The sequence below is a fragment of the Pogona vitticeps genome, chromosome 5 (genome assembly GCF_051106095.1).
Source record: "Pogona vitticeps strain Pit_001003342236 chromosome 5, PviZW2.1, whole genome shotgun sequence".
Classification (NCBI taxonomy): domain Eukaryota; kingdom Metazoa; phylum Chordata; class Lepidosauria; order Squamata; family Agamidae; genus Pogona; species Pogona vitticeps.
The window spans coordinates 194,854,196-194,867,097 of NC_135787.1; the positions used below are offsets into that span (position 1 = coordinate 194,854,196).

Here is a 12,902-nt window from a genome sequence, read left to right on the forward strand (position 1 = left end):
CTGTCAACATTCCCCACTGCCACCAACCCGTCGTTCTTGAGCGTTTCTCTCCACCCGTTAGCACTGATTTCCCCTGAAATTAAAATATTCGTGTCATGCAAAATTAAATGTTTATCTTGGACAAACTGGCTTTGCCCTTTGGTCCTCCCTCTGCGGAGAGGGGTGGGCAACCACCTCCAGAAGGCCAGGAGCCGCCCCACCCCTGCTTTATGGATTTTTTTTGGACAATTGGCTAAATCCTAAATTGGCTGCTTTGCACATCAGCTCATTAGCACATCATGAGCCCTGCTTCAAAGTAAACCTGTGCAGGGTTGCCCTTGTTGTTAGCAGTCCCGTCTCACAGATGTGGGAACGGAATGTGTAGGATTGCGACTTGATGACACCCCCCCAGTAACTGAGCAGCCCTGCAACCCGTTCGGAGCTGATAACGGCAAAGTGGGAGCCATTTGGAGTGACTGGCTGGCGATGGGAGAGCGCTCTGCACGTCCACAGAGGCAGGCTTGTTTGTATTTTGGAGCTCCCCTGGCTTTGAGAGTGTGTCTGAGGACAGAGCGCTGGCTTCCATCCGGTCAGTAAATTATTGCTGTTCTCAATCATCCCCGAGTGCAGGGCAGGTAGTCATGGGCTCAAGCGACAGGAAGCCAGATTTAGGCTGAATCTCGGGAAAAACTTCTTAACTGTTAGAGCAGTACGACAACAGAACCCATGACCTCAAAGGGAGGTGGTGAGCGCTCCAACGCTGGAGGCATTCAAGAGGAAATTGGACCACCGTCTGTCAGATCTGCTTTGCTTTGGATTCCTGCACTGAGCAGGGGGGTTGGACTGGATGGCCTTCTAGGTCCCTTCCAGCTCCACGATTCTAGGATTCTGTGATGAAGATCAGCACGTCCGACACGCAGATGAGCAAACTGAGGCGGGCCGTCCCTTGACCCCACCCTCACGGTGGCCTCCCCACCGCTTGAGAGCCCAGGGCGCCTCTTCTGGCTGGGGCAGCTTCTAGCCAGAGTCTGGGCTTCCCTGCTCGGTTGGTTCTCCCTCTTCAAGACAGCCTGGCTTCTCCATTCCACGAGACCTCACTAACTCATCCTCTGCTCTTTCCTCTGACCACCTGCAGCATCGCCATCCCCGCTTCCACCCGGCACCTCCCCCATTCAGATAGTTCCTCAGTCCGTCTGCACCCCACCGGCCGAGAAAGCCAAGAAAGTCCCACCCCCCACTCTGCCCAAGCCGCGTAAGCCAAGTTAGTAGTCGCCAGCCTGGCTGAAACTCTCCTCCCTCTGCATGGCCTTCACCCAGCCCTGGCATGGAAAGAGCAGGGTGCCCCCCCCGGTGTCTCCCTCTCCTCCCTCCCCCTGGTTCTGTTTGATGGGCTCCTTCCTGGATGTGCTCGTGGCGAATGGAAGGGTTCATCATCACCCCTTGCAGTTGAAACGTTTGCTGCAGGAGGTGCTTTGCCAGGCATCTGGCTGTGACCAGCAACCTTTGCAAGACCTGAGCAGCTCCGCTCATATCGTTGCTGGCCACGTCCTGCTTTCCAAGGATGAACCAAACCAGCAAAGGGAATCCACCCTGGTAGGAGCAGGGAACCAGAGTTGCCCTTGCACAAGAGATGTGCTCTTGCAAAGCCTTGATTCAAACCGGCGGCTCAGCTTCTGCAAGGGTTATCTTAATTAGCAGAGACCAGAGATGGTTTTGATTTAGCCTAATGCTCACCGAACAAGCCATCCCTGCCCGCTGGCTTTATTATAGAAAGGGTAAAAATGACTTGGAGAAAGGAAAAGCAGGCAGATAAAGTTTTCAAAGGATGTGCATGCCAGAGGCCCTTCCCCTCCCGCTCACCTTTAGAAGGGGGCTCTTTCCCCACGGTCTGTGATTTGCTTCTGGAATTCGATTTCGTGCATGATACGGTGCGTCTGTCCCCACCCAATCCTGCTCTGTCGTAGCCCCTTTCCATCCATTGGTCATGGCATGCATTTGGGAGCCGCTCTGAAAGGGGTGGGGGTGGCTGCCCAGTGGCCCCAGCATGCTTCACCTGCAGCCACCTTGCCACGTGGGAGTTGTAGTCTTCGCCCACTCACCTCTGTTGTTTTAGCCCATCCTGCCGAACTAGACATCCCTCTGGCTGCTTCTCCAATGGCTTTTCTTTCCCACCCTCTCAACCGCAAATCCCCACCCCACCCCCCAGCAGAACCACAACTCGTATGGGGCAACTAAGAGTAGTGGCCAGGACTAAAAATGGCAATTTTTTCAAAAATTCGTGATTCATTGATAAATCACAAATTACAAATTTATGATTTTTTTTTCTGACGAATCGATGGGTCACGAATTACGAATTCATGAATTTTTTTCTGGCGAATCAATGAATCAATTTGTAAATTCATTTTTTTTAAAAAAATTTAAAACTATATAAAACACACACACCAGCACCTAGAGATGCCACATTTTCAGGAAAGCTTTCTTCGACTCTCCTCTGTGAGTTCAACAAGTTTGCGGAAGGTTAGGTTTTGGATGTCCGAGTTATGTACCCACAAAGAGGGCTCCCCCAGGAAAGTTCTCCCCAGGTACCAAGAAACACCAAAAGAGACCACAAACCAAGTGCTCTTCCGGGCATCCCTCTGCCCTTTCCTCCATGTATCAAGGAAAGTGTTGTCCCTTGGGAATGCCCTGACCCCCCCTCCCCCATAGAATCCCTCCTTCCTGTTTTCCACCAATTTCCTACAAATCACGTTTTCCCCTTGTTGCTTCTAGTAATGGGGGGTAAGCATTCTCTAGCAGGACAAGAAAGGGATGGAGAGGACTCCTTTTTTCTTGGGAAGAAAAATTCTTAGGAAGTTATCATCTAATCTTAAGAACTGCACAGCTGGATTTGACCCTGTAGGTCATCAAATCCAGACCCTGTCAGGGAGGCCCGGGGCGGGGGGCGGGAAGGAATCGAACTCTCAGCCTCTGGATGCTGAAACCACCGAGCTCTCTCTGAGCACAGAAGGTTTTGGAATGAAATGCCTAGAATTGGAAGCCAGCATCGGGGAGCCAGATTCTGGGACCCGGAACCCCCCCCCAAAAGGAACATCTCCAGCCCCTGCATGTTGTCAGGCTCCCTGACCCCCCCCCCAGGGGCGAGCATTGCAGGTGGTCCTCGGAGTCGAAACATGGGAGCAGCCCTGCACGAACGAGCCACGGCTCGTTCCGTAAGACGTCTCTAGGGACCTCTCTCTGTTCCCTCTTCTCTCGGTTGGGAGGACTCATCCCTTGCGTTTAAAGAGACCCACGTTTTAAAAAAGTTGGGGGGGGGCTTCTTTTCAAATGAGCAGAGAGAAGAGAACTTAGGCTAAGAAGGCAGACACCCTGACTCAGCCTGGTTTTAAAAACTGAGCAGAAGTATCAACTTTACACCTCCTACAGGGAGGAAAGTATGAAATAGAAATATATAAATATATAATAATAATAATAATAATTTATTGTCATTGTAAGTATATACACATACAACGAAATTCACAACGAAATCTTTATATATATACAGTAATTATAGTCCGCTGGGCACAGGTGATGAGTGGTTAGCAGCAGGTGGCTGGACCGCGTGCCAAGGGCTCCCAGCTAGCCCTTCTTTCGATGTCCAAGGTCAGGGATGGGAATGGCCGTCGGACGGAGGTCCGCGGGTTGGCGCTGACCCGAGACACTCCTTTTTCGCCCGAAGCAAAAGAGCAAACAGGATCCTGTCCCCTCCCTCCCTTCCCTAAAACGGGTGCATGGCGTCAGAATCAGGACAAGAAGTTTTATCAGTGTGGAGACAGAAAAATAACACCACGCAGATCCTTTGCTCCGAGACTAAAAATGCAGGGGTGACCCCTTCAAACCCTCGGCCCTTCACAGCCTTTTCATGCTCTGCAGCCGGCTGAGGTGGATCCCTCAAACTCTGCCGAACGGCAGGGCCGGTTGCCACTCACCCAAAAAAGTCAAGAGAGGACAGGGTGCTCTACCCTTGCAGGCTTGGCAAGGCTTCTTGTAGGTCAATGCGTTATTATTTGTTAACAAGCTCAGTTTACTGGCCAACTTTCAGATCTCAACCCTTTGTATCCAGTTTTGAGGCGTCAGCTGTGAAATATGTGATTGTGATACTTTATGGAGATTCGTTTGCATGTTAAAGTTTGTTTCATGAGAGTTGGTCGTGGTCACAGCTGCTGAGGGATTGTTAATTGGAATACCTTATGTTATCTTCCTTTGTTTGGTTATTGTTTGTGCAGAAAATTGTATACAGTATAGGAGGGCCTCCGTATCCACGGGTTCAGTATCTACAGTTCCGCTTATGCACAGTCCGGAAATATTAGAATTTTTTAAAAATGTATTCGCGAAGGCTTTCACGGCCGGGATCTAATTGTTGTTGCGGGGTTTTCGGGCTCTTTGGCCGTGTTCCGAAGGATTTTCTTCCTATCATTTCGCCAGTCTCTGTGGCCGGCATCTTCAGAGGACAACCGGCCACAGAGACTGGTGAAACGTTAGGAGGAACAACCTTCAGAATACAGCCAAAGAGTCCGATAAACCCACAACAACCATTTTTTTTAAAAAATCCAGAAAAAATATATTCTTGCATGCATTCCCATAACCGGCCACTAGGAGGCGCCAGAGACCTTGCTATGAATACTTGTTAGTGAATAATACATTGCTTGCTCTCTTCCCCCCTCTAGTGGCCAGGTCTGGTAATTCATGTTTTCAATATCTGCGGGGTGCTTGGAACAAATCCCCAGTGGATATGGAGGTCACACTGTAGTCCCTCATGCAGAAACTGGGAAGATTAATACTTTTGAAGGACAGCTCCTGGAATCCCAGCCCTGTTGGACAAGGGGGCCGTGGGCAATGCTGGGAGGGGGGGGTGCTGCGAATCGTGTTGCAAGAAAAGCGCTTTCCCAAACAGTGTCTCTTACATACGCTGCCTAATAAGCTGCAGCTAGAACTAGTTCACTGTTGAGTTTTTTCCCCTCTCCCGTGGATGCCTGAAGGAGCCCGAACGGCGTCCGTGGGCGACAGGCCCTCTTCTGCTTTCGTGACTTTGCTTGTTGCATCTGTGATGGTGCATGGATGTTCTTCTCCCCTTGCTCTGGTGCCTGAGAGGGTCTGCCTCTGTGTGCAAGTGTCCAATGTATGTGTGTGTGTGTGTGTGTTTAGGACCTCCTACCCACAGCCCCTGGGTGGTAGCATGGCTGGCCTTGAATGCCGGCCGCCCTCATGGGGCATCTTCCCACGCCCGGGGACCTTTTCTGAGACCGTCCTTCCAGAGGGCAAGAGCAGGGGTTCCCAGCCTCGGCTCCCCAGAGGTTCTTGGACTCCAACTCCCAGAAGCCTTTGCCACAAGCTGTGTTGGCCAGGATTTCTGGGAGATGCAGTCCAAGAACATCTGGGGACCCATGGTTGGGAACCACCGGGCTAGAGAATATGTCTGTGAAGTGTGACGAACGGAGTTAGCCGGATCCGGGCCAAATCTTTCTCCTGAGGCTAACCGCCGCCTTCTCTCTCCTCTCTGCAGCTTGCAGCCCCAACGCTTGCCGGGCAATGGGCCGTGGGCTCCAGCCGAAGGGCGTGCGCGTCAAGGAGGTGGCCGACTTCAAAGTCTACACCAAGGGAGCAGGCACTGGCGAGCTGAAAGTTGTGGTCAAGGGACCAAGTAAGTCCTGGAAGAGCCTCCCTTTAGTTAGCTAGTTAGACAGACAGGCAGGCAGGCAGGCAGGCAGGCAGGCAGGCAGGCAGACAGACAGACAGACAGACAGACAGACAGACAGACAGACGGACCCTGGGTACTTATTTTACCGACCTCAGAAGGATGGAAAACTGAGTGAACCTTGAGCCGGCTACCTCAGATTGAACCCCGAGTCGTGAGCAGAGGTTTGACTGCAGTACTGCAGTTTAACCACTGCGTCATGAGGCTCTGTTATAACTTATGACTTACTGTTTGGGGCTTTTAAATATACTAAATATTTTGGTTTTTAAATATTGCCTAGAGGGTTGTATAGATCAGATGGGCGGGATACAAATAATAAATAAATAAATAAATAAATAAATAAATAAATAAATAAATAAATAAATAAATAAATAAATAAATAAATAAATAAATGGTCATTTAATGATGTAAGCTGCCTTGGGTCCTTTTTAAGGAGGAAGGCGGGGTAAAAATATTTGAAATAAAGGCTGAGTTTAAAGCTTGGATGTTGGGGGAAACTCTTGAGCTGGGGAAAAATTACATTTTTTGGACTAGAGCTTCCAGGATCCCACAAGCCTGTAGTTCCCCCAGATCACAGAGGTCTGTGTAGGCTGATGCCCCTGCCTCGGTGGGGTGCCTTATAACGTGTCCGAGGAGTGTTAAAAGGTTCGTATCCCTCTCCCTTTTCTTCCAGAAGGCACAGAGGAGCCGGTGAAGGTTCGTGAGGTGGGCGACGGAGTGTACGAATGTGACTATTACCCGGTGGTGCCCGGGAAATATGTCGTGACCATTACGTGGGGTGGCTACGCCATTCCCAGGAGGTGAGAGCAAGGCGGTGGTGTGTGGGGGCGATTCTGTGGGTACAGGCAGCATGTGCCAGGGACCCTATTTCCCCTCCTAAGATTTGTCTCAAGCTGACTCCTTCCTTCCTTCCTTCCTTCCTTCCTTCCTTCCTTCCTTCCTTCCTTCCTTCCTTCCTTCCTTCCTTCCTTCCTTCCTTCCTTCCTTCCTTCCCCCCATCCCTCCATCTCTTCCTTCCTTCCTTCCTTCCTTCCTTCCTCTCTCTCTCTCTCTCTCTCTCTCTCTCTCTCTCTCTGGACATGTGGATGCACATGGGTGTGGCAGCATGATGTGCAATGCAACCAGGTGTGGCCCATCATGCCACCTAGCATCCTAGCATGATGGCCTTGGAAGAGGTCTCTCTCGAGCCAGGGCTCGTCACGGCGGGGGGGCTGCTGGAAGCCAGGCCACATTGCTGGCGTGGACAGGATTCTGCCCCCCCCTTCACACCTGGGGCTCTCTGTTCTCTGTTCTCTTCCTCAGTCCCTTTGAGGTGCAGGTGGGACCGGAGGCTGGGCTGCAGAAGGTCCGGGCTTGGGGGCCTGGCTTGGAGACCGGCGTGGTGGGCAAGTCCGCGGATTTTGTGGTGGAGGCGATCGGCACCGAAGTCGGCACTCTGGGTAAGCGGTGGTTGTGGTGAGGGTCCTGGCCAGGGTCTTGGGGGGGGGGGGGAGCGATACGAAAAAAACAGACCTCAGAAAAGTTATTCTTGGAGGGTGCATCTATAACTCCCACGGTCCCCGAGACACCGGTGCCTAAAACGTTACTGCTCAAACTACCGCTCCCAGCATGGCTTTTTGGATAGTCGAAGGCTGTAACTTTTCCATGGCCGGCTGGCTGTGAATCTCCCCCCCAACCCCCACCCCCACCCTCCTGCCTCCCTCTAAACCGATGGCTTCTCCCCTCTCTCCATCCCTTGCCGCAGGCTTCTCCATCGAGGGCCCCTCGCAGGCCAAGATTGAGTGCGACGACAAGGGCGACGGTTCGTGCGATGTGCGCTACTGGCCCACAGAGCCGGGCGAGTACGCCGTGCACGTGATCTGTGACGACGAGGACATCAAGGACAGCCCGTTCATTGCCCACATCCTGCCCGCCACCAACGAATACTTCCCCGAGAAGGTAGCCCTGGTGGATCCAACCCCCCCCTTCCCCTCCTTTCGGGCCCACTCTCAGACTCATGGAGTTGGAAGGGGCCTCAAAGGCCATCCAGTCCAACCCCCTGCTGGATGCAGGAATCCAAATCCAAACAGATCTGACAGAGGGTGGTCCAGTTTTCCCTTGAAGGCCCTCAGGGTTGGAGTGCTCACCACCTCCACTTGAGGTCACCGGTTCCGCTGTCGTACTGCTCTAACAGTTAGGAAGTTTTTCCTGATACTCAGCTGAAATCTGGCTTCCTGACATAAGCAAAGGAGATAGGCACAGTTCTTTCCATCTTTCCTCCTGGGGCTTGGTTTCCATTCCCCTGATCCTCTTTGTCGCCCTCCTCTGAACTGGCTCCAATTGGTCAGCATCCTTCTTGAAGTGTAGCATCCAGAACTGGACACAGGACTCAAAAGGAGGCCTTACCAGTGCTGAATAGAGGGAGACTAGTACCTCATGGAATTTGGGGGACTGTATTCCTATTAATGCAGCCTAAAATCACATTGGCCTTTTTTGCAGCCACCTCACACGGTTGGCTCACATTCAGCATGTGATCTACGACCATTCCAAGATCCTTCTCGCTCGTAGTATGGCTGAGCCTCGTATCCCCCGCCTCTTTCATCCCGGCCTGGGTCATCCAAGCTCTCTGTCCTTCTGCAGGGCCAGAATTGAGGAGGCTGAAGTGTAGTCCAAAACTGGACTCCAGAAAAGCTTTACAACTCCTGGAAACTCCCGAGTCAGGAGGGTTATGCCCGCTGGGTGCTTTGAGGAGAGGACCTCCAAGCCAGTGGTTCCCAACCTGGGGTCCCTAGATGTTCTTGGACTAAAATTCCCAGAAGCCTTTGCCCCGAGTGGTGCTGACCGGGATTTCTGGGAATCGTAGCCCAAGGACAGCCGGAGACTCAAGGTTGGGAATTGCTGATCTAAGCAAAGGAACTGTTTCTCAGCTCTGTTTCGCCCTGACTCCACCATCTTCCTTCATCTCTCTCTCTCTCTCTCTCTCTTCCAGGTCAAGGCTTTCGGCCCTGGCCTAGAGCCAACGGGCTGTATTGTGAACAAACCAGCTGAATTCACCATCGATGCCAGAGGAGCCGGCAAGGCGGCGCTCAAGATCTACGCCCAGGTGGGTAGCCATGGACCTTCTGCTGCATCTGCTCCGTCTTTTACCTTGGTTTCCCACCAACCTCCTTTGGTCCCTGGCTCTCCCTTCCCTGCCAGTCCTCCCCAAAGGAGGCCCCCTTCCAAGGCTTTGGGCTTGTCCACGTGGCCGAGAGGAAGGGAGGAGAACTCTACCAGGGTCTCAGGAAATGTGCCTTGTGGGGCAAGAGCAAGGAGCTCCCATTTCGCTTTGTTTTTCTTCTGCTTTGTTTAGAGAGATGAAGCAGCTCAAAAATTGGTTTAAAAAAAACGATGGAAATAAAAGCACGACAAATTAGAATGTCGGAAGACTGCTCAATGTAGGGCAAGGCTTGAAGGGCTAGTGATTTATAAACAGTTGAAAAACCATGTGAAAAGCTCACTGGGATGCGCCTTCGTGGCGTGAACTGGAGGTTGAAGTGGGTTGAAAGAGAATCCATAATCCTACATTTGGCCAGAAGCTCCTGGCTTCTCTCCCCCACCCCCAGTCCTTGAATAAGTAGGATGAAATGGGGCAAAGGTATGGAGGCCAAAAATTCCATCCCCAGCAAAGCCCCCCTTCCAAAACAGGAGATCCTGTCCATGTAGTTCAGTTAAACTTTAAAAAAACTCAACCCCATTGTGTTGATCACAGAACATCTGCTCTGCAAAAAAAACCTGGATGTGATTTTTTTTAAAATAGAATGATTACAGTGGAAGCGTTGATGCCTCCCTTGGAAGGGTCCACAGGCCAGAGAAATGGTCGCTGGCCTTCTGAAGCTCAGCTTCCCCTTGGCCAGACCTGGAAGGGGATCAAGCCATGGTGCCTTCGAAAGGCACTTCTCTCTTAACGACTCTCTTCTCCAGGATGCAGAAGGCGTCCCCATTGACATCAAGGTCAAGGATAACGGCGATGGTACCTTCTCCTGTGTCTACGTCCCCACCAAGCCCATCAAACACACCATCATCATCAGCTGGGGAGGTGTCAACATCCCCAAGAGCCCCTTCCGGGTGAGTAGACTCAAGGGTCCTTTCTTGGGGTCCCCCAACCACCCCCCCACACTGTTTTTTTCATGTATTAGCCACATGACAGAGGTTGGGCAAGGGACACTGTCAGTGAAGGGAGGATCTGCTTTGTGCGTGAATGATTTAAGGCTAGGAAAAGTTTCTCTACTGGAGAGCACCAGAAAAGAAGTGGTAGGATAACATCAGGTATCTGTGTGTCCCAGCATCCTGTTTTCAAAAATGACCAGTTCACTCAGCCTATTTCCCTACCCAGTCCCTTCCACCTGGGCTTGATTAAAGTTCCCATCATCCCTGGGGATGATGCAACCCAACTCATCTAAAAGGGCCTTTGGGTGGGGGAAGGTTGAGCAAGAATCTAGTTAGACATTTCAAGAAAAAAGGTTGCAACTGGATCATGGAGGCAGAGTTAGGCTAGCATTGTTCTGATGAGGGAGATGTACAGCTATTATATCTCAAAGTTATGGACCGATCTTCCTCTGGCATGTTGAATCCCACCTAAAACTTCCTCAAATCAGTTATAGCTGTTGTCTCTGGTGGCCGTGAGTTCCCTAAGAAGGTGCTGCGCCACGTGAAGCTGTGCTTCGCAGATCCTGCCGCTGCCACCAGATCCCTGTCTCTCCCCTCCTGTCACAATGGGAAGATCCGTTCTATGCCTCCCCCCAAATCCTGAACTTGAATGTCACCTTCTTCCTCCTTGGCAGGTGATTGTGGGAGAAGGAAGCCACCCTGACAAAGTCAAGGTGTACGGTCCTGGAGTCGAGAAGACGGGGCTGAAAGCCAATGAGCCCACTTACTTCACGGTGGATTGCAGCGAAGCTGGCCAAGGTGTGTATGGGGGAGAAACATCTGTGCTGGGGAAGTGGAGGGGATGAAATCCCTTGGATAGCTGATGGAGAGGATTGGGCATCAGCAAACCGACACAAGGTGTAGGTTGAATTGTGGCTGCTCTTGCTTGCTTAGCTGTCAGCCCTGGAGGAGGCCCATCGCTGGCTGACTGGTTCCCTCCTCTTTCATCCTTCCTGGCTCTAATTTCCAGGAGAGTGAGAGAGTGGGGCCCAAATGTCATAGAGACAAGCTTGTAGGGGGAAGTCGGGTCTTCCCACCTCTGGCAGGTCCCACTCACAGAGGTGCCCCCCTGGCTCTTTTTCAGGGGACGTGAGCATTGGCATCAAGTGTGCCCCTGGCGTGGTGGGGCCGGTAGAGGCCGACATCGATTTCGACATCATCAAGAACGACAACGACACCTTCACAGTGAAGTACACCCCACCTGGCCCCGGGCGTTACACGATCATGGTGCTCTTCGCCAACCAGGTAAGTGGCAGGAAGTGACGGGGCTGTCAGGGGGCAGAGGATGCTGGGAAAGCGGATGGAAAGGAACAGCCCTGCCAGTAACCTTTGACCTATCCAGTGGGCAAGGATAATCTTGAGTGCTGGAAACCAGAGGCAGGTTAGGTTTTAGGACAATGATTCCCAGAATAGCCCAGCCAACGTGTTGGCTAACTGAGAGGCAGTCAACAAAAGAAACTTTTTCCAAGTTCTGATGGAGGCGCCGACCATCATCTTCTGCAAGAAGATTTTGGGGTCATAGTCTCCTCCTCCTGAACCTGTGAGCCACCCTAAGCTTCGGCAGTTCTCATTTTTAAAAGTGAGCTCTAGAAAGAGGGCTCGGAGGCAGAAAACGGTGTCGCCTGTTCCTGGAGATGCAGGCCAAAGGGCGGGAGCAGAATCAGATGCCCGGTACTCTTGGATCGTGTCCACTCAGCCGGCTTCCTTCTTTTGCTTCCTCAGGAGATCCCCATCAGCCCCTTCCACATCAAGGTGGATCCTTCCCACGATGCCAGTAAAGTGAAGGCAGAGGGACCGGGACTCAACCGGACAGGTGAGTGAGGGTCAAGGTGAGGCCATGAGGGGAGACGGCCCAGCCGATGGGATCCCTTCTCGAAATTCCTTAGGAGAGAACGTGGAGAGAATCGAAATCCAGGGGCTGAAGGCTGAAAGATGGCATTGATAGGACTTCTTTCTCTGCAGTCCAGAATTCACAAAGCTACGACACAAGAGAGGATAATTGGCCGAACACCATTAAAAATGTTTATGTCTTACGGGATCTCCCAGTTGAAGGATGTGTTCGGGGAGGGTTGGGTGTGTGGCTCTCAGCCATGCGGTGGTGCTGGGAAGCTGTGTCCCATGGGGCGAGGGTCGGCACCAGGCAACCCAGCTGCCCGGCCTCATGGCGACCTTTCTTCCCCAGGCGTGGAGGTCGGGAAGCCCACCCACTTCACCGTCTTCACCAAGGGGGCCGGCAAAGCCAAGCTGGACGTCCACTTTGCTGGGGCCATCAAGGGCGAGGTGGTGCGGGATTTTGAGATCATTGACAACCACGACTACTCGTACACCGTCAAATACACCGCCGTGCAACAGGTGAGAGGGATCCGGGCTCCCTCCCTTCCTTCCGGGTCCTGCCCTCCCACCCTGGACACCTAGCAGAAGCATCCAGGGGCACTTTAGGGCACCTGAAATCAAAGCTTCCTTAACCAGCCTTCTGGCAACCGGAATCCCTTAACCTACGGCCAGTGAGAAAGGGAGAGATAGTTACAGCTGATCATTGTGAGTTAAAAGGAAGAGGAGAACGGTCAGACAAATTGGCAGCATTGGTAGAGTGAAGAACACGGAAGATGGGTTCGGATGTAGCAGAACCTCATGCTTCAGAGATGCTGCATCCCAAGTCCAAAGACTTCCATAGCGGACTTCCATTTTCCACTTGGGAAATGATAAATAATGGGTCTTCTAATCTCTCCCCACCCCTCCTGAAGCCTGGGAAAGGTTTTCATGGACCACTTTGGACACACCTGGCAACCTTGAGACATGCAATCCTGTGTTAGGAAGGGGATACATGCACACACACAAAAACACAGATGTATCGTTTGCACCTGGCCTTGACCTGCTTCCCCCCCCCCTTGTCCCCACCTAGGGGAACATGGCAGTGACTGTGACCTACGGAGGAGACCCCATTCCCAAGAGCCCTTTCCCAGTGAACGTGGCGCCCCCCCTGGACCTCAGCAAGGTCAAAGTGCAAGGACTCAACAACAGTAAG

At 52.1% G+C, this 12,902-nt stretch overlaps 1 protein-coding gene across 5 annotated transcripts in view; it reads left to right on the forward strand.

The window, feature by feature from the left end:
* The window catches only part of FLNC (filamin C), an 81,725-nt gene that overhangs the window by 32,084 nt on the left and 36,739 nt on the right, over nucleotides 1-12,902 (forward strand). For all 5 annotated transcript variants that reach the window (XM_073002414.2, XM_073002413.2, XM_073002416.2 and 2 more), the window contains 11 exons: nucleotides 5,519-5,656; nucleotides 6,384-6,510; nucleotides 7,013-7,149; nucleotides 7,455-7,648; nucleotides 8,679-8,792; nucleotides 9,653-9,796; nucleotides 10,513-10,636; nucleotides 10,962-11,122; nucleotides 11,600-11,690; nucleotides 12,060-12,229; nucleotides 12,780-12,897. In XM_073002414.2, coding sequence (XP_072858515.1) covers nucleotides 5,519-5,656; nucleotides 6,384-6,510; nucleotides 7,013-7,149; nucleotides 7,455-7,648; nucleotides 8,679-8,792; nucleotides 9,653-9,796; nucleotides 10,513-10,636; nucleotides 10,962-11,122; nucleotides 11,600-11,690; nucleotides 12,060-12,229; nucleotides 12,780-12,897 — 1,518 coding nt within the window. The remainder of the gene's footprint in view (nucleotides 1-5,518; nucleotides 5,657-6,383; nucleotides 6,511-7,012; nucleotides 7,150-7,454; nucleotides 7,649-8,678; nucleotides 8,793-9,652; nucleotides 9,797-10,512; nucleotides 10,637-10,961; nucleotides 11,123-11,599; nucleotides 11,691-12,059; nucleotides 12,230-12,779; nucleotides 12,898-12,902) is intronic.